Genomic DNA, 24,648 nt, shown 5'->3' with positions numbered 1-24,648 from the left:
TAATCCAAAAGAAATTCACATGACACATTTGTTATACAGGTATCTATATATAGAATATATCAAAAAAGTTATTTATTTACTAATTATATATATATATATAATTCATATATATATCAAATGTTTATTTTAATTTTGAACAAATGACTAAATCCCAAATTCAGTATCTCAGAAAATTAGAATATAACTTAAGACCAATACAGCACCTGTATATATATAAAAAATCATCAATAAGGTGTTTTCAACTTTAAACTGTTGCTTTTGGCTGAACTACAACTCCTCTATCCATAATATCGCTTTCTCCAGTGAAAAATTGTCTTGTCTGAATCAGGAGAGAAAAATGCACAGATAAAGCACTGTTTACAAGGGAAAACCATCCAAAACAGTTCTAAACAAATGTGTTGGTGGATTTTAAGATAAAAATGGACAACAAGAGATCAACTTCATACTGGAGAAAGCATTATTATGGATTACAAACTTATATTTTAGCCAGAAGCAACAGTTTAAAGATAAAATGTCTTAATGATAGATTTGTTTCTTACAAACATGAGCTTTTTGCTTCACAAGATGTTAACTGATTGACTGGAGTTGTGTGGATTACTTGTGGATTTTTATCAGCTGTTTGGACTCTCATTCTGACGGCACCCATTCACTGCAGTGGATCAATTTGGTGAGTAAATTATGTAATACAAAATTTCTCCACGTGTTCTGATAAAAAAAAAAAAAAACTCAGGGTGAGTTAATTTTTTGCTAAAATTCATTTTGGGTGAACTACGTATTTCTTTATTTCTCTTAAAGCCACAATGACAAAAGTCCTTAATATTCCTAATTTCTTTTCGCAAAAAAAGTTCAATTTGAGGTAGATTATAACATTTTTATGAGACCAAGTATGACCAGTGACTGTGATGTTTCCCTTATATTTTTACTGCACAGACACAATTAAAGTGAATCAGAGCCTGAAAGCAACTCACATTCCTCTCATAGCTATTCACTGATGTGTGTGTGGCTGCATGTGTGTATAAATGATTTGGCCGCAGTGCCGCCCTAACGTGTCTGACTACAATTTCTGTTAGCACTAACAATGACAGTGCTACTAATATTTACACAGCATGCATAGAAAAGTACCGCCTAAACACCAAGATAAGTGCCCATCTGATCCTAACACAGGCCATTAAATTCACTGAGCACAAACCGCTCATTACTCATAACTAAGTGTACTCAGGGATGTAATGCTGTGTGTACTTGTATTTATGTGTGTGTATGTGGCCGTTTGTCAGGTCACCGCTACTCCGAGCTAATAAGATAATTTTTGAACAACCTCTATTAAATGCCTTGCCTCACTGTTCAAATTTCTGCTTAATCTCGACAGTTTAGATAAATACAAACACACACACGCAGACACACACACACATTTATAGCAGATCAGTGGTGCATTATGGGAAGCAGGGCTCAAGACAGATTATGTACCGTTATCAGTGGTGTGTGATCCCCACAGCGGGATGAAGGAGAACGAGGGAGAGAAAAATTGAAGTTAAATTTGTAATGCTTTATAAAAAAAAGTCAAACGAAGAGCAAGGAATGTTTTCAAAGGACATTTTCTCGGGCTGTCGCAATATATTTTTACAAGCACATCCACACACACACACATGCACACAAACCTGGGCATGTAGAGAACTCTTTCCGCCACCACAAATCCCACGCGGAAGAACAGATTACTGGCTGGGATGAAGGGAAAGACCAGGAACAGCATGCCCACCAACACCTCCTTTCCTTTCATCTTCTACACAAAGAGAGAGACGAAGCAAAGTGAGACAGACTGAGAGAGAAACCAGAGGCTGTTTGCTGTTAGAGAAACCAAAAGTTCTCTACATTTCCTGCAGACAATGTCAGTGGAGCTTGCCTATGCAAAATCTGCAGCCACACTGTTATTTTGTTGCTAAAGCGTTGTTATGATACTCAGAGTTTTTTTTTTATGGTGGCCAAGACAGCACAACCTATACAAAACCACAAAGCAAAAATACAAAAAACACCAGCAAATTAAGAAAACATCTTCATGAGTTTGATAACATGTGCTGTAAATACTCACAACCGAAATGTTTCAAGGGGACCCCAACAAGTTGTGAAAGCAATGGTGTATTTCATCAAATTATTAATGCTAATAATACCCAAAAGACTAAGAAACTATTAACCGACAAAAACGATAAAGGTCATTGACAGCACCATTGATGAGTAGACATTGAACAATAAGCATATCCCAGCCAGATTTGTAACTTGTTGGGGTCCCCTTGAAACACTTCTGTTGTGGTCTGTGCTATTTGCAGCAAGTTTATGTGTTTGGTTGTTGTGAGGATTTGCAGTGCATTTGCATTTCGAAAACTTGCAGCACATTTCTATATTTGGTTGCATTGTGAGTATCTGCAGCATGTTTCTGTTATTTATTGTTGTGAGTATTTGCAGCGCTATTCTCTGTTTGGTTGTGGTGAGTATTTTCAACACATTTTTGTATTTGGTTGCATTGTGAGTATTTACATTTAGTCATTTAGCGGATGCTTTCATCCAAAGCGCCTTTACTGACAAGATGCACTTGACAATCGCATGTGATAAATCGTGCAGCCCAATTTTTTTTAGCACATTTCTCTATTTGGTTGCTGTGAGTATCTGCAGTGTGTTTCTGTATGTGGTTGTTGTGAGTATCTAGAGCGTGTTTGTGTAAATTGTTGTGAGAATTTGCAGTGTGTTTCTATAATTGGTTGTTGTGAGTATCTGCAGCAAGTTTCTGTATGTGGTTGTTGTATTTGCAGTGTGTTTCTGTATTTGCTTGTAAGTATTTGCAGCACGTGCTCTCAAAATGATGATGTTTTCTTAATTTGTTGGTGTTTTTTGTATTTGCACGTGTTTTCAATGGTATTCTGCTATGAGGTTGTTAGGATGTTACTATGAGGTTGTTTTTCTGAGTGGTTAACTGGGTTGCTATGGTATTCTGGGTGAAATGTATAGAAATGAAAAACACAAACATACAGAACACACACACACAAACACACACACACACACACACACAAAACATACTTCATAGATGACTGACACGTTGTTTACTGTCTAGGCAATATTTCCACTAAGATGGTCTTTTCTAAACTGCTATTGAGCTCCCATACTTTTATTACTGCTATTTGAGTGTGTATCCTTGAAATATGAGCTAGAGTTGTTTCTATTGATGTATAAGTTCATTAAATATGACAGCAGAGGAATAAAGGGTCGATACAGAGATATGAATTGGAAATTAAATGTAAGGTAGAACAAGAGAGGTAGGGGGGATGAAATCATAACTGTATCATGCTCGGTTTACTTTCAATAGGCCGATATGCTGATAATAAACAATAAAACCGAAGCCACTGTCTGGAGGTTCACTCTCATATCCACAGACAGGATATGAATGTTTTAATATTGATTTCTGACTTCCAGTCCATCAGAAACATTAATTAACTTCAGATTCAGCAACAAATGAGCAGACATGCAATGACTGTGTCAAGAAATAAACAAAAGCTTGTACAGAAATGTGCTGATAACATTCACGACCACAAATCATTACTATCGACTCGCTCTCAGGCCTTCGTGTGTTTTCGTGCCTTTTGCATTAGATAATTAACCTAGTAAACATTGCTGTAGAGACAGATTGGAAAGTCATTAGGGTGAATCATTGGCACACAGCGCCACGCAGCTGATCGGGGAAGACCTGCCGAAAGACGCACATGATAAAGGCATGGCCAAGCGTGGTCATGTGGCTATGGGAATATTTCAGTGACAGAGGAAGCTATACATTTTAATTTCAAGTTTTTGGTGTCAAATAGGTTGTTGTTTAGGTTCAAAAGTGTAAAATAACACTGACTACTAGCTGCCGGGTCTATATTACCTCAGATGACCTCAACCAGATTGGTAAGTCCCATAACAAGGCATATTATACATTTTTATGATATAATATATATATATATATATATATACAGTATATATATATATATATATATAATATATATATATATATATATATATATATATATATATATATATTATATATATGAGGTTTTTTTTTTCTGCATTTTTGATCAAATAAATAAAACCTTGATGAGAAACTAAAAAAATAGTAAAAAAAAGAAAACTAATTTTTTTTAATATTTTAGTTTTTTTTTTTTTATTTTGTTTGTAATAATTAATTTTAGTTTTGTTGTATATACATTATTTTATAAATTTTAGTAATGTTCCAGTTTTACTGTATATATGTATATATATATTATATATATATATAATATATATATATATAATACATACATGACAAAAACTTAAATGAAAACTGAATATAGATTTATATATATTCAGTTTTCATTTACGTTGTAGTCATTTTGTTTTGTACTTTTGTCATTTTTATTAGTTTGGTTCATTCTATTAGTTTTTTATATTTCACTTTAGCTTAATTTATATTTAACTACTGTATATTTTTAGTACTGTAACTATTTCAGTAACCATTTCTAATTTGCATTTAATAGAGAGAGAGAAAAAATTATTAAATATTAAATATATTTATCTATCTATGTATTTGTACAATTACGTACAGAAATCCATTTGATTTCTGTGTGTCCCATCATTACAAACAGAAATTGAAAGCAATGCAAACACAGACAGAGAGATGCAAAACCAGACAACACTCATATACACAGAGCCTAAAAGCTTATGTTTTCCTGGGAAATATTAGAGGGCTAAAGCTGGGTCATGAGAATGATGATAACTTTGGCATTATCCTTTTCGCCAGTTGCCATCTGTTGTCATGGCAGCACAAACAAAGGTCATCCGCAGCCTGTCCCAAAATGTCACTGGGCCAAATTCCATTCAGTGGAATGACCAGCACATAACATATTAAAAATACTGGTGTATTTGAGACTAATGAACAAATAAAAATTAATTATTTATTATTTTTGGATATTTTTTAGTTTTTTTGTGGTTGGTGTTTGTCTTTGACTGCAAAGTTTTAGTTTTAATATGGATAATGTTTGTCTTTGATTGTGTGTGGGACTATTTTTTCCAGTGACTTTGATGCTAAAATCACATTCATATGCCATATGAAAATGATATATGAAGAATTTCTGCCTCACAAAAACGGCAAGATAGAGATAAGCAGAAATAATTGCCTGAAGAACTGCTAAAAAAAGAAAGAATCTCACTTCATGCACAATGTGTGCATTGGCTTACGGCAAACATCTGCTTCATGTGAGCGTTTGCACTCATTTACACATTTGAGTTGCCATGGCGATGAGTCGCTGAGAATTGCGTTGGGAGTAAAGAACGACACAGAACAGCGGGGTATGAGACAGCACGAGTGAAGGCTTTTATGTCTATCGAAATGAGAAAACTACGTTTGCGTGTGTTTTTCATAAATGATGACAGAACGAATCTGTGGAGATGCGGTTCCTGCGGTTGTCTTGGCATGTGGAAATGCATGTGTCTGCGCTCACCTGTAGGCATGTAACACAGTTCAGGATCAGCGCCAGCATGACGAGAGCCAAAGTCAGGGAAGCAATATTCCGTCCGTCCCACAGAGACTCCACTAACGGAATGCTGCCCACCTGTCAATCACAACTCAAGCAATCATTAAACATTCCATGAAATGCTGCAACTGCTGTGTGTTTATGTTGATGCCATTTACCTGCCAGTCGTAGCAAAGCACTATGGGAGCCAGTAGAAGCCAGGCATTGAAGGCGAGCAGGTAGCAGTATGTAAGAAACCTAAATTGATAGCAAAGAATATAGCATTTAATTTATTTAATGAATAAATATAAAGTTTAAGCCTTGAGATGTGCTAAAAATCCTTTACGTAATTTGGTGTTCCAGAATTATAAATCTCTCATCATGATATAGTATCACCAAATATTGGATTCAATTCAGTTGGTTTTGTATTTTTTTCAGAAACTGAATGTTCGTAGGCCTCATTGATCTGAGCTCATGCATCTCAGTTTTTGAGTGAATATTGCCAAAATTATCTACATATAATGCTTTTTTCACTCAAAAACTGAGGTGCGTAAGCTCAGATCAATGAATTGTATGATCAATCAGTTTATTTCTCTAAAATTTTGTAGATTTAGTTCTGTTTTCTCAGATGTATGAACAATATGTTCAAAAAATTCAAAAAATCCTACAAAACTTGATTGAAATAAAACAAGTTGAAGAAAAGAAGGAACAAATAGTTCGTTTTCAGAAATAACGACAGTTCGTTTTCTCGTTATAACGACTTAATAAAACAAGAAATTTTTGTGTTCATAATATCCACCTTTACTTTTTCTGTCACAAATACTGACATTTATTAGAAATGCTTGAAAATGTTATTTTTTTTTTTTTATTTTTGAAATGTTATAGAAATTTAAAATTTTTGCCTCAGAAATCTCCCTAATTGGCTGCTTACAAGAAATTTTTGTTTTTTCTGTCACAAATGTTATAGAAATTTAAAATTTTTTTAGCCAATAGGCTAATATAATTGGTCCCTATACTAAAGTGTTACCATATTGATTGTTGAGGAGGCCTGTTCACCCTGTGGTGAGCAAAGTCACGTTATGCTCTTTTTCAAACAGAAGCTTATCCAATGTGATGACTAACATTAATTTAGATAAAATTTCAGGGAAAATATTAGAATATTTTATGGTGGTAGAATATAATCTGATGGTAAAATGAGAAGGTTAAAAAAGTTATAAATTTTCTGTGGTGGTCAAAACAACCAGAACACAACATGAGGGTTAAATAACGAGGAAATTTTTTTATGTCGAGATAACGAGAATGTTATGTGAGGCTGAAGTCGCCATTATAATGCTAAGAGGTATCTGGATGGGTTGCCAGAGAATTATAATGGATGGCCGCTTAGAACTTCCGTAGAAGTCGCCATTATAATGCTAAGATGTTCTGGTGGTTGCCAGGGTGTTGATATCGTGTTTTGGACAGTTTCTTAATGTTGGTATTTTTTTTTAAAAGTCATTTCACGTCACTTCACTTCATTTTAAGAAACTGTTAAGAATTGTTATGCATCCACATTTAGAAGTCCTTTGGCAATTATAGAAGACCAAGTCATGCACACATTAAAATAAGTTAGTAATATGAGTAAAACATCAGTTCTACAGCTGTAGAGCATACAGTCTTCAGTGGATGAGAATATATTTCTCTGTTAACTGTTTTAAGATGAAGATGTGTGAGGAATGACAGTCGGACTGACCTGGTGAGCAGATATGGAGAGAAGGATGCTGGATTGTCTTGCTCTGAGAACAGTGGCATGGATCCACCCATTAGCCATAAGCGGAAAAACATGATGACAGTAACCTGCACAAAAAGAACTTGAACAAATGAGCACTTGAGGTCATGGGGTTTACACAAACATGATAGAAATGCCAGTGCTGATTTAAATGAAATAAATGTTTGATAATGAAGCATTGCTACATCTGGCAGTAAAATCGTAGCTACTTACATGTAACGAGATGACGCAAGCGCGTTTGACGAACGGGCTGGAAATTCTGACGAGCTCCTTCAACCTGGAGTGCGACAGGTGTCTGGAATGAAAGCATAACCAGATGTGACAGTCGTTTAACGACTCCATAACTCAGTCAGCTGAGAAACCTATTTTCATTCATTACTGACTTAATCAAACCATCACCGAATTACTTCACGGGTATATTAAGCTGTTTACTGCTGCTTTCAATTAATTACATCTCCATCTTGGAAAACAGAGCTGCAAGAAAACAAGTGAAAAGACACACACAAACACTCTCACAGTCCTTATTAAAAGGCTTTAAAATGCCACTCTAAACTGGAACGGCATCATCCTTCTTTGAGAGTGCTGGGATGTACAGTGAATTTTAATTCAGCGTGACATGACACCATGACGGCTGTGACTGGAAATGTGGGTGAGATGAATGAAAGAAAAGAAGAGGCGAGAGAAGGAGGTGGGGGAGGAGCGGAGCTCAGGCTGTACATCGCACTTTTGCTGATTGATTCAGTAAAGAGCTGCAGAGAGCTGGGCTTAATGACTGTGTGTGTGTGTGTGTGTGTGTGTGTGTGTGTGTGTGTGTGTGTGAGCATCATTGCTTTACAGAGCGTATTGTACTCCAGGGATCGGTAACCAGGCTCATATACAGCACTGTATTTTAAAAAATGCAAGCCTCCCGCCTCTATCCTCGCCTTTTATTGCTATTTCCATTTTCTGGCGTTTTTGTCTGGATACAAGAAAGTGAGAAGATATAGAAAACAGGGAGGGGTTTTATACTAAACAATTATTGTTTAATGAATTTAAATTCATTAATTCACATTCCTTTACTTATTGTGATTGATTCATCAGTGCATGTTATTCAAAAATACAAAGTCTTAATAATGTTTCTCTCACTCTGAAACAACTTTTCTTTTCTGATGACATCACCAGGGCCACCAAGTTTCACCCAATGGAGCTGTTCCCAGTCTTACTGTGTGCGATTCATTTGTGCATGTTACTTCAAAGATATCAAAACTTAAATTGTAGATTTTAACAAAATGTAAACTTTTTCTCTACGTCTGAAACAACTTTTCTTTTCTGATGACATCATCAAGGCCACCAAGTTTCAACCAGTGAAGAAGTTCCCAGTTTTATTGTGAATGATTCAAATGTGCATGTTATTCCAAATAATTTGAAATATAAAATGTAGATTTCACCACAATGTGAACACTTTCACAAAATAAACGACTTTCCTTTTATGATGACATCACCAAGGCCATCAAGTTTCAGCCAATGGGTGCTGGCTGTGCGCCAGAAGGGGAGGAGTCCTACACAAAATGCAAACTGGCACAGGAATTAAATCCTGTGGATAAAATTAAGCCCTTATGGGGACATTTCCTTCACCTTATGGGGAAAAAAATTTGTTGTGAATGCAGCTTCATTTAAAATGTCTCCAATTTGTACATTTTTGCAACCATGCATAATTAGACCCCCAACTATGAATATACAAATAAGTCAACATCTGCTGTGCCATTAAATGTGCCATAGCAACTAGAAATAAGACAATTATGGCATGTCTGCACCAAACAGTACAAATGCAGATAAACAATCATGTTAATGGAATTAGGAGCATTTATTCAGTTAATGTCAGGTGTTCGTGAGGCATTCGTAATTGATACTCTTATGAATATTGCACTGGTGTAGAGAAACAGGAGAGTAAACAAGTGTCAGCTTATGCATTTAATAATAACAAAGCCCACAGGAGACACTCCACCCTCTTTACACACACACACACACACACCAAAACGTACATGGAGAGACAGCATGTCTGCAGGCATTACGACGACTATCAGTCACAATCACACACACACACACTCCACACTGTGTGTGTGTGTGAGAGGGAGTTTGTGTCTCATGTCCTCCCCAGGGTCACGGGTAGCAGCAAAGGTTTATGGGCACTTTTGAAAATCAAATAAAGCTGCAGAGCCCTCATTCCCCAGAGGGAGATGTAGACGGAGAGAGGAATCTTTCCTTTGCTGTTCTGCAGTGTTATCATTCCCACCAGAGAACCACATGTTTTATATAAGTGTCACGGATGTTCTTTTCTGCTGCGTCTGTTAACGTCCTGTTACTATGATGACTGATTAGCTCATAAATATTCCTTTAAGTCTAATAATCTACCTAATAAATATACATGTTACTTTCATTGTATGGAGTACAAAATGAAGAATCATAATTTTATAATTTTTCCTATTTTTGAAAAGTATTTTTAGTACTTTTTCAACAGATGGTTAGTAAAAGGAGGTGTTCAATCATTAGAAAAATCTACCTAAGGAGGTCAGGCTAAAAATGAAAAAATAACTCACACAGGTTTTGCAATGCTGTTACTAAAATCTAGAACACGTTTTAACAAGTAATTTTCATTGAATAAACTTTAAATAAGAAAAATTAAAAAGACTATATTTCTTTAAAAACACTGCTCTAAAATGATGAAGAAGTAATATGGTTGCAAATTTAAGGATTTTAAAAAATGGAAAATACCATTAAATGGATATATACAAAAATGTAGAACACTAAATATTTTGTTAAAGATAAATATAATTTTTTGGGAAATTATTATTTTAATAATTATAGTTAATAATAAAAAAATAGTTCTATTTTATGGTATACATTCCATGAATATGATTATGAGAAGCTGAATACCTTTGAGGTAGGAGGAATTAAAAATAAATAAATAATAATGTTAAATAAAAATAAATGCTAAACCCACTTTACATGACGGTTTATTTTATTTTAGAAAATAGTTCATAAGCATATCCAATAGCTTTTACAATAACATGAGATGTGTGACTCCATTGCTTTAAAAAAAAAAATGAAGATAAACAAAATCCACATTTGTGAAATGTGGCACATGCATGCAAGTAAACAAATAAACGCTACAAACATCAGATTATTCATATTAAAATCTTAATAATGGATTAAAGGAGCTTGCTACTGGATGTCTGAAGTCATGTTTATCTGTTAGGTCTCTGCTGTCCCTGAGGTTATGTGCTCTGTGACTAATGCGGAGAAATACATGCATGTCTTGTGTTTTAGATCTCTGCAAAATGCACTGGAATGTCGAGAGACTTAGCTGCAAAACATTGCCAACACTGAACATAATTTAAGTGCTGTAGCAATATAGACAACATAATGCATTACTGCAACATGATATACATACATGGATGCAAACTGTATGGCACAGTTGGCCAGACAACTTTTAACATGTGAGTCTGAGTGGTTTCTAAGGTGTTTCTACGTGGCTGCTAAAATGTTCAGAGTGCTTAAAATGCTGTTAGGACTGTTGATGTCAAAATAAAGAAAAAGTGGTTTCTTTACACTATCAAAACGGCAAGGCTGGGAGAGCAACTTATTAGTCTGGGGGGAGAAGAATGAGTATGGGACTGTGTGTGAATGTGTGTCCTGGGGCGTAATGTTTGCACACAGCACTCAGGGATCAGTCTGGTATCTCAGTCGTGTGTCTCCTTCAGTAATGAGAACCCAAGGGCCAGTCAAGGGGTCCCTATCTATTTTCCACTCACTGATGAGCCCCTTTGTTCAGCTTTTCACACTCTCTAAAAGTGAAGGCCCACTGGACACAGAGCACATTTTAAGTAGCTGAGACTGTAATGGAAGCAAATGAGGTTGACAGGAAGAGAGAGAGAGAAAGAATGAGAGAGTCTGGGTTGAGTCGGGGAGTGCGATTACTGTTTGTCTCGCCTGATTGACTCTCTTTAAATGCCAATTACTGCCACAGCCGAACGAAAGAGCCGAGCTGTAATTGGAAGATTGCTTTGTGTATTCTCCATCGCAGATATGTGCGTTGATGTTTGGCTAGATTGCCTGCTCACAATTTGTTTGGTACCAGTCAAACAGGAAGATTCTTTAAATGATTAAAGAAGTGAAAAACTAATTTGCTTTCATTTGAGTAGTCTACCTGTATGCAATAAAAAGACATGCTGTAATGAACATTTTGTCATTTGTGGTCATGCAACAAATAGATGATTATAATATATACAATATATTTTTTTAACTTGAGACAATAATCAGTGTGTATATTGCAATATCTTTGAATCTGCTCAGAAATAGCTTAAAGGGATTTTCCTTTCCAAAAACAATTATTTTTAACAAACAGCCAAAAACAAAGTTTCATTATTATATTACATTACATTATATTATGTAATAGTGATATTGTTTACAGCACTTTTGACAATATTCAATTTATATATGGCAACATTTTTAAAGTTTTATTTTATTTTTTATTTAAATTTAGAAAAAAAAATTTTTTTTACTAAAACAATTTCTATTTTTTTTTAATTAAGATTCTTTTATGTTAAACATTTTGAATCAGATACAAAAAGCTTTATAATAATGAAACACATTAAATTAAATTAAATTATACTGACATTTTGCACTGATTTATTTAAATTAACTGAACCTGCCACTGCATTTTTGAACTTGAAAGTAATTTAATGGCAAGCTTTTTATAAATGGCTAAATAGAGCACATTAAATCATTTCAATATTCACAATGTTGCTAAATGTTTTACACAAAATAAAAGCTCTGTGTACATATTCATGTACGCAAATACAACATACTAAATCGGTTTCCTGAAAGGTCACTATCCAAGGTCAGACTCCGTGTCGGCATGCATTAGCATGTTTTGATGAGCTAAGCTAATTTTCAGACAGTACATACACCAGTCAATGTCTGTCTAGGGACCGTCGATCTTTAACCGTCTCCTAATGAATTTAAAGAGTGTCTGTGCTATGTGATCCGACTGCATGTGATGAATGTGTATCGGTCACTTATAGCACCGCCTCAGCCTTGGGCTGAAGATTGAAAGCACATGGCTGCTCCGATGCTCCGGCCACAGTGGAATTCTCCATAAACATTCCGCTGAAGATTCCATCACAGACGGCCTTCCTTGAGCCCTTTACATGCACACCAGCAAGGGATTTAAATGACTGCTATTTCAGATCTAAATCAAAGAGGTGACCGACCAATCTAGAACAATTTGGGAATTGTTTGAAAAGTGATAAAATATGATCGAAACTCTGTCACGTTGTCATGCACACTGACTGTAAAAATTCCAACACAATGAAACACAGAGCTCTCTAAAGCAATTCTAGCAGACAATAATCAGTGTCCGCTAATATTATGGCATAGCAAACACACAAACACTTACAAGATGAGTGGTTTGCGGCACAGCACCAGGAAATCGTATAGGACGCACACACCAAACACCGTAACGCCTGTCTCTTTCACCAGCATGGCACAGGTGCCCAACAACAGACTAAGAGCCAGTGACAAGACAGACACTGTGTGGGGAAACTCGTCAGCCATTCTGCTCGCTGACACACTCCTGAAAGACAAAAAAAAAAAGAAGTGAAAGTCACCACATTTAGACTACTGTTCAAAAGTTTAAGGATCTTTAAAGAAATGAATGCTTCTAGTCAGCAAGGATGCATTCAATTGATCAAAAGTTACATTAAAGACATTTCTATTTCAAATAAAGGCTGTTCTTTTAAACTTTATATTCATCAAAGAAACCTGAAAAAATGTTTCCTCAAAAATATTAAGCAGCACAACTGTTTTCAGTGTTGATTATGATAAAAGACATTTCTATTGTTTCCTGAAAAAACTTAGAACGTTAATGGAACTAAAATGTTTCCTCAAAAATATTAAGCAGCACAACTAATTCATGGCTCTATTCATCACACAAATCATGATAATCAAATAATATCGATAAATGAATCAAATCATGACCAGATTTCAGATTCCAAGATGTAGCACAACTCAATTGGATTATTTTGGTCCGATTTACAATTATTTTCAATAATATGCTGAAAACAACAATTTAGTAAAAAAATCACAATCAAACACATCATAAAATCCTCATATTCCTCTATTGTTTGGCTTGATAATCACAAACATAACTGGAAGGACAATCTACACAAATATTGATTAAAAAAAAAAAAAGATTTCTCATTCACAGATTAAACAACTGTATTTTGGATAAAAATTAATACATAAATAGCTTTGGTTTTATAATTATAATCAATTATTATATTTTGTAATCAATGCATTGCATTGTTAGATGTGTTTTCTCACACTCTAATGGAAAATACTCTGCTGTTACCTAATATAGGAGAGAAAGGACAAGAGGAACAACACGCTGGCTAACACATCAGCTCTCCCAACAATCCCAGACACCTGTAACACACAAATATGACACATTTATAATCCATAACCATTTTTTACTTGACAAATGTAGCATAAAACAGTCTAAGAAAAAAAAAAAAATACATTTTGCTTGAAATTTTAATGTCACAGGCAATGAGCCTCTCTCCCAAAATGGTTTGAGTGCTGACGCCCATTCCTGATGTCAGCCTGCATTCTAAATATATTCACTTCTATTGTGGCATAAAGGGTGGTGTGAAAGTGTGAACTGTGTGAGGTTAAAGGTGGATACATGTGTGTTTGCAATGAAGGAGAGCCACTGCACATTTAATGATCACTTCTTTGTAAGACAAATGGAGGAGAGCGAAATCAAATGAGGGGAGAGAAAGAGCGGGAAGGAGAAAACGAAAACGTGAGGGCAAGAGTGAGAGAGATTTATTTCCCTGTTGCTGTCGGCTCAGTCTGTTTTATCTTCCCATCCCCCTAAAACGTACATCATCCATAAAGTCCTCCTATCCTCTCCAATCTGTTTCTTGCACTTTTTCCTGCTTGTTTTTGCCAGAGGCACAAATGCTAAAATGATCCCACAGTTGACACACTCCACATCTGGAGGGTTTCTGAAGCCCATCCCCCAGACGCAGAATTCCATGGAATTATACACACACACACACACACACACACACACACACACACACACACACACACACACACACGCTTCCAGAAGACACACCCCGGAGTAACACACCATACATGCACCGCTGGTGAGGGACACAGAGTGTGTGTGTGTGTGTTTTTCAATGCTCTGAGACATCTTAAATGTAAACATATAAAGCCCAGCGGCCCTTAAAACAGCTCAGCGTCTGTGTGGTATTACAGTCCGGCTGCAGTGTTTATGGGCTGAATACAGATGTAAATGTCGGGCCAGTGGACCTATCAGCAAATCTAGCGCCAGACTTTCACAGTAGCTGTAATAAAGCACTGTTGCAGACACAAAATCACCCACTAAAAGCATGTATAAATGCTGCCTCTGGGTCATGTCGGAATAATAGTATTTATGAGATGAGCGCATGTGCATGCCACCCTAATGTCGTAATGCATCCAGCAACAAGAGAATATTGCAGTTATCATTTATATCTTTTTTTTATTATTATTATTATCCGTTAATAAAATATATGATAAGAAAGTATGTGATTTCAATTTCTGTACCACTAAAATGAACACTACAAAAACAGTTTATTGTATGTTAGTAAATTATTAATGTTATGATTGAATTTTATAAATTATATATTATACACACACACACATTTGAACAATTTTTTAAATAAACATTTATATTACTATTTTGCATGTTTATATCTCTATCTATCTATCCATCTATACACATATGAATGCATACACACATTTTAAAATACAGATTTTTCTATAGAATTTTTTTGCTTTTCTAAAACATTATCAAATATTTACATTTTACTTAATAGTATTTAATAAACATATAATTATATAACATTATTAACTGATATAACATTATTAACTGAATAATAAAACAAGCTAATTAATTTTTTTCAACATTTCTAATTCATCCTAATAAAATGATTTATATGCTAACTTTGACTTTTTGCACATGTATATCAATATCACATAATTACAAATGTCTGTGATTGTAATTAGGAACTTCCCAGAAGGACTGTATGTACAATCCAACACACACACACACACACACATCCTGACCATGCATAATGCTATTACCCACACAGTTGTGTAGAGTTTGAATGACCCTGTACTTATCCATCATTCCATTAAACTTTTACTTTATATGTCACCTGTCCTCCTACACATTTCCACTGTTTGTTTCAAACAACAGGCCATTACCAGCACTAATAAACTCTTATCCTGCATCCTATAATGGAGCATTTCACCCTGGACAGCTGCAGAGTACACGCACACTATACAATAAAAGATCATGTTCCTAATCTATTGTGTTTTAAGACAATCGGTCCATAAAATAGATCCATGGATCTCTGAGGCCCTTTCAAAGGTGTGGATTCAATTGTGACTACTTCTTTCCCCATGCTAAGACTGGCGATTAAACACACACATGCACACCACACATCTACAGGGTGATTGTATATCAAGCTGGGGATCTGAAACGCTGCACTTCTCAGAAAGACCCACAGCTATACCTCATTTCAGCCAATTACCTAATTCAACAGGAATTCCTCAAGAACAGCTGCAGTCGGGCCCTGCATGCCCCGCCAATGGAGGGTCCTCACACACACACACACACACAGCATCCGACTGCTGCGAAACCAAATCTACAAACCGTTTTTCCACTCACACTTTAAATGTAAAACCTTAGAGGAACAGATAGTGTAGAGAAACTTACACAAACACACTTTATCGCACACGCACAGCTGAAAGCCGAGCAGGCGTTGGACAAGAGCTGAAGTTCCTGTGTGATTTTTTTTTTTTTTTAAAAAGGTGCAAGAGTGTGCAAAAAAAGTTAAGATTAGGAAAATATGACTCACATATGCAGAAATGTCTGAAACTGTATGAATGGAGAGCAGAGTAAGAAAAAAAGCATAGCTAATGACAGGACTAAATGCATTTTTTCAATTTACAAGACAGTGTGAGGACATGGGCAGTGGCCAGCGGCGGGTGGCTGTGAGGGAGGAAGTGGGACAGATGGTCAGCAGGTTGCAGGCAGGCTTCAATACAGTCTCCAGGGAGAGACAGAACGCCAGTGAACGGAGGACTTTCATCCTCCATCAGGAGCCTGCTGATGCCTGTCAAGTGATGCTCCTCTTGACTAACAACTAGCCTACGGCCCTGCTGTGAGGACAAACCTTCAGTTGCACGCTGAGCGATGCACAGCTGATGTAACCTGATAACCTTATCGGAGATCATTCACTATGATACTGACACCAAATAACCGCTATTTTGTTTCATGAAACACCATGGAGCAAGTGTTTAAGGGGGAGGCAAATTTGAGGTAAAAAACTTTTGTTAGATAAAAACAAAAACTTTGATAGATAGTGGAGAGTGAAAGCAAGAGATGAAGCATCACTAACAGTCAGATGTTTGCAATAAGTAAGATATTTGGATGTTTTTGAAGGAAGTCTCTTAAGGTTGCATTTATTCGATCAAAAATATTGGAAAAAAAAACATTAAAATAAAACTTTTTTTAAATTGTAATAATGTAATATATTTTAAAATGTAATTTATTTCTGTGATGGTAATACTAAATATTCAGCTGCCATTAATGCAGTCTTCATTGTCACATGATCCTTTATTCTAATATGCAGAGAAAACAATTTAAAATTTTAATTTTTCTCAAATCATTATTTTAACTGTATAGTATACTGTATCTCCATATAAAAAAAATTATAAATTCAATAAAATTATATAATTTTGACCCCATCAAAAAAAAGATTAATTATACATAAAAACTATGTATAATTAAATAAATGATAAACTATTCTTGTATATATATATATATATATATATATATATATTATATATATATATATATATATATATATATATATATATATATATATAATATATATATAAAATTAATGATACTATTTTGTTCAGTATACATACATGTAAATTATGATGAAACTTGCTTGAAAACTTGATTTATGTTCAGTTAGAAAATGAAGCTAATCTGTAAACTGTATTCTCTAAACGATATGCCATGGTGCCCATTCAGTTAATGTGAGTTTGTATACAGCTTGTGACATTTTGCAATCCTATTATTCCCTCTTCGTCCATCATTTCTAAATTCTCATCTCTTGCTGTCCCTACCCTGAAAGTGGCAATAAATTAAAGAAAAAGAAAACTATAATAATTCCACACACGCATAGAGAGATTTGAGTAAAGCACCTCCTCTTTGTCTTTCTTTTATTTATCCAGGCAGAGACTAATTATATTTCTGCTTGATCAATCAAAACTCTGAGGACAGCACCTCCTCCAGCGGCTGTGTGTGTGTGTGTGTGTGTGTGATTGTGAGTCTCATTAATGCTGGTGGGATGCAGCTGTTGATGTATGGTGTTTACACAGAGCTGATGATCAGAGTCTGATGCGGTGGCATGGACTCACTCCAAACAACCCAGCAAACGCTCTACTGTTAACAAACTCTGCAGCTCTGAAAGCCAAACTCAAACACAGTCCACATCTCGATAAAGCCCTCAACTTTCACAAAACATTAAACATAGAATTCCTGAATATTAAATTAACCATTTAAACATATCAATTTTAAACATATATTTATATAATTTATTATTATTTAAGAATATATTTTTATATTTTTTTTTTTTTTTTTTTTTATTTTTTTGTGTTTTATATATGTGATAATATATACACACACATATATATTATTTATAGCATTTATATCAATAGATAGATTTTTTATATCAATACAATCATATATATTATTTATAGCATTTATATAATTTTATTTTATTTATAGAATTTTTATAAATATATTTATAGTTATGTAATAAATATTTTTTTTGTTTGTAATTTAATTTTTCTATAATATAAAAATATCATACACATAGATAGATATAAATATTTGTTTTTATTATATTATAAATTTAGTTTGATATAATTAGGTAGAGTATGATTTTTTATTTAAATAAATAATAAAAAAAATGTATTAAAATAATTTTGCCCAAATATACAAATTCTCTCATAATTAATCAATTAACTGGTTAATTTATTCTCCCTCTTGTTATTCAAAATTTTATATGTTATTAGAATAGAGTATAGTCTAAATAAGTAGAAATGCAGCATGTTGTGTCTGTTCACTTACAGCTTCAGTGTGAATGGGGTGAACAGAGAAAAGCAGTGCGGTGAGGAAAGAGAAGTTGCTGTCTTCAAACACACACTGTTCGCAGGTGAGCATGAGCAGCGCCGTCACCATGCAGTGCAGAAACACGTTCACCAGGTGGAAGTAGAATGGAGTCATGCCGCCCAGCAAAATGTTTAACCTGCAGCGAGAGTGAAAAAGAGAGAAACAGTCACATTAAAAAAATATGAGCATGTCCTAACCAGGTACAACACCATGAAGTGACAAGCAGCAAAATCTCTTGCATGTATATATATATATATATCTATAATTTTGCTGGCTTCTGCTTCTGCTGAGTTTTGCCAGATAATTGTATATTCAGCATCAGATAGTTTCTGATTGACTATGATTGTGTTCAGTCATGCAGCATGTTAGTTTTTTACTATGGACAGACAAATTACTTTAGAGAGGAAAGTTGCAGTTTCATGGTAAAAAGTGGATTTCAGGTCTGTCTCAGCACGCAAAACAAAAAGACCAGACTGTGGAGAAACCTCTGATGTTCAGTAAACACTTTTGCTTGACCTTGCGATGCAGTAGCACAGGAAGCCCTTAAAGACAACGAGAGTGAGAGACCGAAAGAGATGAGAGAAGGGAACAATTAGCCTAAAGCAATGCAACATTAATGAGGTTCCATGGTCACCTTGACTTGCAGGAGATTGCATTAAAATTTAGCAGGAGCACCAGAGGCAGAACATGGCATGGATTATGATGAACGTGAACTCATTTCACTATACACTGAGATAAAATAACCCCAAACTAAAATATCATCATCAGATTTTTAATGATGTATATATATATATAAAAATAGAATTTTCTATCTATCTATCTATCTATCTATCTATCTATCTATCTATCTATCTATCTATCTATCTTATATTTGTATTTTATATTTGTATATAAAATAATATTTGTATTTTAATGGATATGACTTTTTAATTTTGTTTTCCTATTTTTTTAGCAATGTATATTTATATACGCTAGAAATAATTATTGTTTTTTTTTAGTATTTTTTGTTTTTAAGTTTTTTTTTTTTTTGTTTTTATATTTTTTGTTTTTTTATTTTTTATATTTTTTATTTTTTTATTAAAATATTATATTCTGAAATTGAATTCAAATAATTTCACCCCAATGAAAATTTGCTTATTATTTATTCTCCTTTACCACACTCAACCCCCTTATGCTGTTACGTTCTTTTCTTTCTTTCTTGTTTATTCCCATTAACCGAAAATAGTAAAAACTACATTAATATTGATGGCACTTGCTACAATCCAATTACCATCAAAATTTAATCATGAGTAGATGCTTAGCTTGTTTTACTCTAATTAAAGGTGATTTTGGAGGGTCTTCCTATTAGGATTGGGACTTTGTCAGGATAAATGCCAGATCACAGTACTGTTAGACCTACTTGGACAGCGTACTTTGTTATGCAAGCATAAAAAGCTGTCCGTGAAGGTTCTACATGAGTCACTGAATACACCTGCCACTTAACATTTAGCTCCGAGCTTGACGTTCAGAGCTCAGGGTCGAGAACAAGCCGGAGAATGAGAGGAGGTGGAATGAGAGCAAAACGGGTGACAGTTCATGAAATGATGGAGGGAAAACGATAATGACTGTGAAACAGTTTGTACATCTGCAGGCAATAACAAGCCTGTGTTTGTTTAACTGCCGCTGATTAATGTGACATCGAGACAGGGGTGTATAACAGTCTCTACAGGAGAACAAGAAAATGTGTTCAGGCCTCATCAAAGCTGAAAATAAAAATCTAGCCATTTATACTGAGTGTGCAGTCTTTAGTTTCCATCAGACAGCATCATAAGGCCATTCTGCATTCACAGAGACATGAAAAACTCTTGGTCACCGCTAACATCACATAATTGCAATGCTCTCAGTGAGCAAAAAAGCGAGTTTAATTGATTTGAGGAAACTACGTATATGAAAGGAATGGTTCACCTCAAAGTGGAAATTCTGTCATTATTTACTCACCCTTCATGTCATTCTACAACATGGAGCACTAGAGTACAAATAACAGGGGCTGTAAAGCTCAAACAACTCCCAAAAAGCATCACAAATCTATCATAAAAGTGTTCTAGGTGTTATAAAGGCATATGATAATGGGGTTTTTCTGTTGGCTCAGTCAAGCTAGTTTTTTAATATCTTTTAACAATGTATTTTTTTATTTTTATAGAAATAATATTATTTATATTTTAATTTAGCTTTGTAAAACATTTGTCTATAATTTATTTTAAATGCATTTTTTTTAAATACTTGCCCTGCCAACATTTCCAATGGCCCCATCACAAATGATAAATTATTTTTAACACTGTTTTTAGAATTATAATTGCTAGGAAGATTGTGGTAATTTTTACATTTTTTATATTTTTGTTCTTCCCAAAAATGTTCCAGCTTGATAGTTTCAGTGTGCAGGATGTAAAAATAGATGTAAAGGTCAACAAATGTAAGAATTTCAAGTGATTGTTCCCCATCCTTTATGGTTTAGCCACTGATAGCACTGTGAAAGGAACACACTAAACTTAAATTGTAAATTACTGATAATGTTAACATCTGAATGAGTTAATTTGATTCTAGATTTTTTTAGCAGCCATGGTCACTATAAACTAAACTCTTGCTATGGACCAATTCTTCAAAATCATCTACTTGCATGCTCCAGGGAGGAAATAACAGCATTTGGTTTTGGAGCAACATGATGGTGAGTAAATAATGACAGAAATTTCTTTTTTGTGTGAACTAATCCTTTAAATTTGGAGGCAGCTCTAGCGTTGTGTTAAAGGCTCTGCTCTAAGCTCCAACTATCTGTGCACGTCTGAGAAAGACAGCTGAAAGTTTTCAACAGTCTGTGTCGAGTCGGCATCAAAGAGCAGATAAAAGACACGAGGATCAAGCTGAGATACAAGAGTGACTCTGCCTGCAACTCACAGCTCTCTCGCTCTCGCACACACACGCCTGTGGGCTCAAGGGTATTCGTTTTATCTCTTTACTCATACACACACACTGGGGAATGAGCAGCACCCACTCGCTCTCACATGACATGCACAGCACAACTGATATGCTTCAAGACTGACGAACGCATAATACTGGGGTTACCTCGATCAAAACCTCTCCTCTAAGTATTAAATTTTGCACACGTAACGGCTGTCAGGGTGCGAATAAGTTGGAAACTTTTCCCAGGCCATAATAATGTCAGCCAAAAATAATATTTTATGTTGTTTAAATATAAAACATTTTATATAACATATTTAAATAATTAAAAATCTTAAAATATTTTCTTCCAAGTTACTTGCAAAGCCAACATTTTCACTGCCACTGCCACCAAAGAATAAGGTTATTTTTTATTATTTTTAGTTATTTGATTTTTATATCCGCCAGAAATGTGTTGTTTAAAAGTATAATATTTTTATTACATTTTTAAAACTTTTAAATTATTCTAATTATTATATTTTTACTTTCCCTATTTATACTTCATAAGCCAACATGTACACAGCAACAAAATAATTTTAAGTTATTTTCAAATATATAAATACACACATACACACACACACACCTTTTAATACAATTATATATTATTATATAATAAAATATAGTAACTTGTATGTAACAAAATTATATATAGGATATATAAATAGCCTATATCTTATTATTTTAATACATTTCTAATATTTAAGTAATAGTTCCTGAATGCAACGTATTCTATTTCAAGGTTGGGAAAGTTAGTAACCACCTATTAACGACCTAACAAATCACATTGCATTGCACTAATTACTACTCAGACCACTTTACTAACTGCATAGCAACACCCTGGAAACCCTTTATCACAGCATCTGACACAACTTTTATTCTTTCTTCAAAAAAGCCTTTTCAATCACATATAACTCATGTATTATAAATACCCAAAGGTCTTTGAGTGCTGAAACAAGACTGTGCGTTAAAATTATTACCTATACATTTACAAAAAGAAAGATTTCTATGCACTAACGGCCTAGGCAGTGATTTATAGGGAGCAGGAAGTGTCTGGCTGCTCCAAAAATAAAGGAGATAAAATATGAGGCGCAGAGTAGGCTGTTAATTGCCTTGCTATAAATACACAACGCCTCCTTTCAGACTTTAAGGAACAAAGTCCTCCTCCGTTGACTTTGCGTTAGCGCTGCTGTGGATGTTGCAGAGCTGTCAGATCCCCGTGCCATATGGACTATGACGTCATCCACGCGAAAGGCACGCCCCGCGTTCTGAATCCGGAGTCAAAACACGAGAGTTTATCTTGGACTGTCTGTCTGTAACTCCTACACATGTGTGATAGTCCGTTTCATTTCAACGTTTACGAGTATTTTTTGTAATGACCGCTGCCGTGGTGCACTTTGGGAGAAAGGTAACACCTCTCTATATAAACTGCGCAACAAGTGTTTACTAACGTTACGCGTGTAAACAACTGCGTAAACCCACAGAGTGCACATGAACGCGAAGCTGACGTATTTAAATATCTTTAAATGGGCGTTCACGCGCAACAAGTTTTTTTTTTTCACGCGCGTCTGACTGACGTCGCGTCATGAGCGTTGCGTTTTTAGGGCGGTGGGTCAAGCCAAGTTTAAATGCTTTGCGCTTCGTCATGGACTCTCTAAATACAATCATTATTTAAAATGAATTTACCAGACAACTTATATAAGTTAAGCACAATAACTCAACACATGATAAGTAGTGTTAAATAAACAATAACAATGCTTTAAAATCTACAACATGTTAATCACTAAGCCTCATTAATATATGTGACAAATATGTTTTATGACATGCACGGATATCATCTTTCAGAGAATTAAACTGCACTGGTCACATGACTCCAGCCATGTAAAATGTTCTCATGAAAGTTAAGATAATTCGCAACTTTGCGTAAAACGCGTCAAACAACTCTTTTCAGACCTTTCAAACTCATAAGTAAATATCGGAAAACTGAAAGGTGCGCTTAAAAGCAACTTCAGGTCCCATCTTCGCAGGAGCTGATGGACTTACTTGAACGTGAGGATGCAGAGAGGACGGTAGGATTTGTGGCTGGTGTTATCAGCCATCCGCTTGCCCCAAAAGTCATTGGTGAAGATGCTCCGGAGGCTGGAGCCCGGTCTGACATCTGGATTGTTGGTGATGGCCCATATATCATCATGTACAAACTCCCCCCAGAGAGAGTTACTGTAGCAGAGCGCGCACACCGCCACCAGCGCGGCGTACCGGACTCCCACCGCCGGCCTCGGTAGCGCCGACAGCCGCCGCTGCACCGGGGGAGGAGCGGCTTTGGTCCCTCGGCTGTTCGCTGTCATGTCGGTCCCCGTCTCGCATGCTGCTCGTGGGAGTCAAAAGGAGGAGAGTCGTCCCGTTCCATAGCCCGTGTGCTGCACCGAAGCCCGGACAGCGGATCAGCTCTGAATGCGTAATATTAGCGAGTGTGAATGTGTATAAGGTGTTGAAGTCTATGTAACCCGCCTACCGGCGCATGCGCAGAAGAGAGAACCGAAGAGACCAATGTAAATGAGAGAGCGAGAGAAAGAGAGAGATGCAAATTAGAAAGAATGAGCGCGTAAGGAAAAGAAAATTAACAACAGATGGAAAGAGAGAGAGAGACAGATGGAAACAATATGTTAATGTTATAAAAAAAATATATAGTTTATTATAATTGCCCATTTAATATATTTTTAGCCCACATCTTTGACATTTACCTCATTTTTGCATTATTTACTTTTAAACATTCATTAACTTTTTTTTTATATATATATATATATATTTTTGTGTGGTTATCGTATCAAAACTGGTTTCCACTACAGGATAAAATAAAAATAAAAAATGAAAACAATTCTGACTTTTTTCCTCACAATACTGAGTTTATATCTCAAAATTTGTCTTTTTTTTCTTACAATTCTGAGGAAAAAGTCAGAATTGTAAGATATAAACTTAGTATTATGAGGAAAAAACAGAATTGTGAGATTAAAAAGTTACAATTAACTTAATTTTTTCTTATCCTGTAGCAGAAACAAGCTGATGTATTGTAATCACACAAAAAATATGAAAAGTTGTAGGCCTACTTACTCTTTTTTTTA

The 24,648-nt window shown here is 35.1% G+C and overlaps 1 protein-coding gene across 1 annotated transcript in view; it reads right to left on the bottom strand.

The window, feature by feature from the left end:
• The window catches only part of LOC109075753 (protein O-mannosyl-transferase TMTC1-like), a 34,910-nt gene extending 10,864 nt beyond the window's left edge, over positions 1–24,046 (bottom strand). The window contains exons 1-9 of the mRNA XM_042721776.1: positions 23,573–24,046; positions 18,521–18,698; positions 13,664–13,737; positions 12,710–12,886; positions 7,486–7,567; positions 7,237–7,340; positions 5,687–5,765; positions 5,496–5,606; positions 1,656–1,777 (exon numbers count right to left, since the gene is read on the bottom strand). Of these exons, the coding sequence (XP_042577710.1) occupies positions 1,656–1,777; positions 5,496–5,606; positions 5,687–5,765; positions 7,237–7,340; positions 7,486–7,567; positions 12,710–12,886; positions 13,664–13,737; positions 18,521–18,698; positions 23,573–23,874 (1,229 nt within the window). The 5' untranslated portion in view covers positions 23,875–24,046. The remainder of the gene's footprint in view (positions 1–1,655; positions 1,778–5,495; positions 5,607–5,686; positions 5,766–7,236; positions 7,341–7,485; positions 7,568–12,709; positions 12,887–13,663; positions 13,738–18,520; positions 18,699–23,572) is intronic.
• Between the last annotated feature and the right edge of the window lie 602 nt (positions 24,047–24,648).

This window comes from Cyprinus carpio, chromosome B4, assembly GCF_018340385.1.
Source record: "Cyprinus carpio isolate SPL01 chromosome B4, ASM1834038v1, whole genome shotgun sequence".
NCBI lineage: Eukaryota > Metazoa > Chordata > Actinopteri > Cypriniformes > Cyprinidae > Cyprinus > Cyprinus carpio.
Note: the sequence above shows the minus strand (reverse complement) of the source record. Positions and strands in the feature narration are given on the sequence as shown.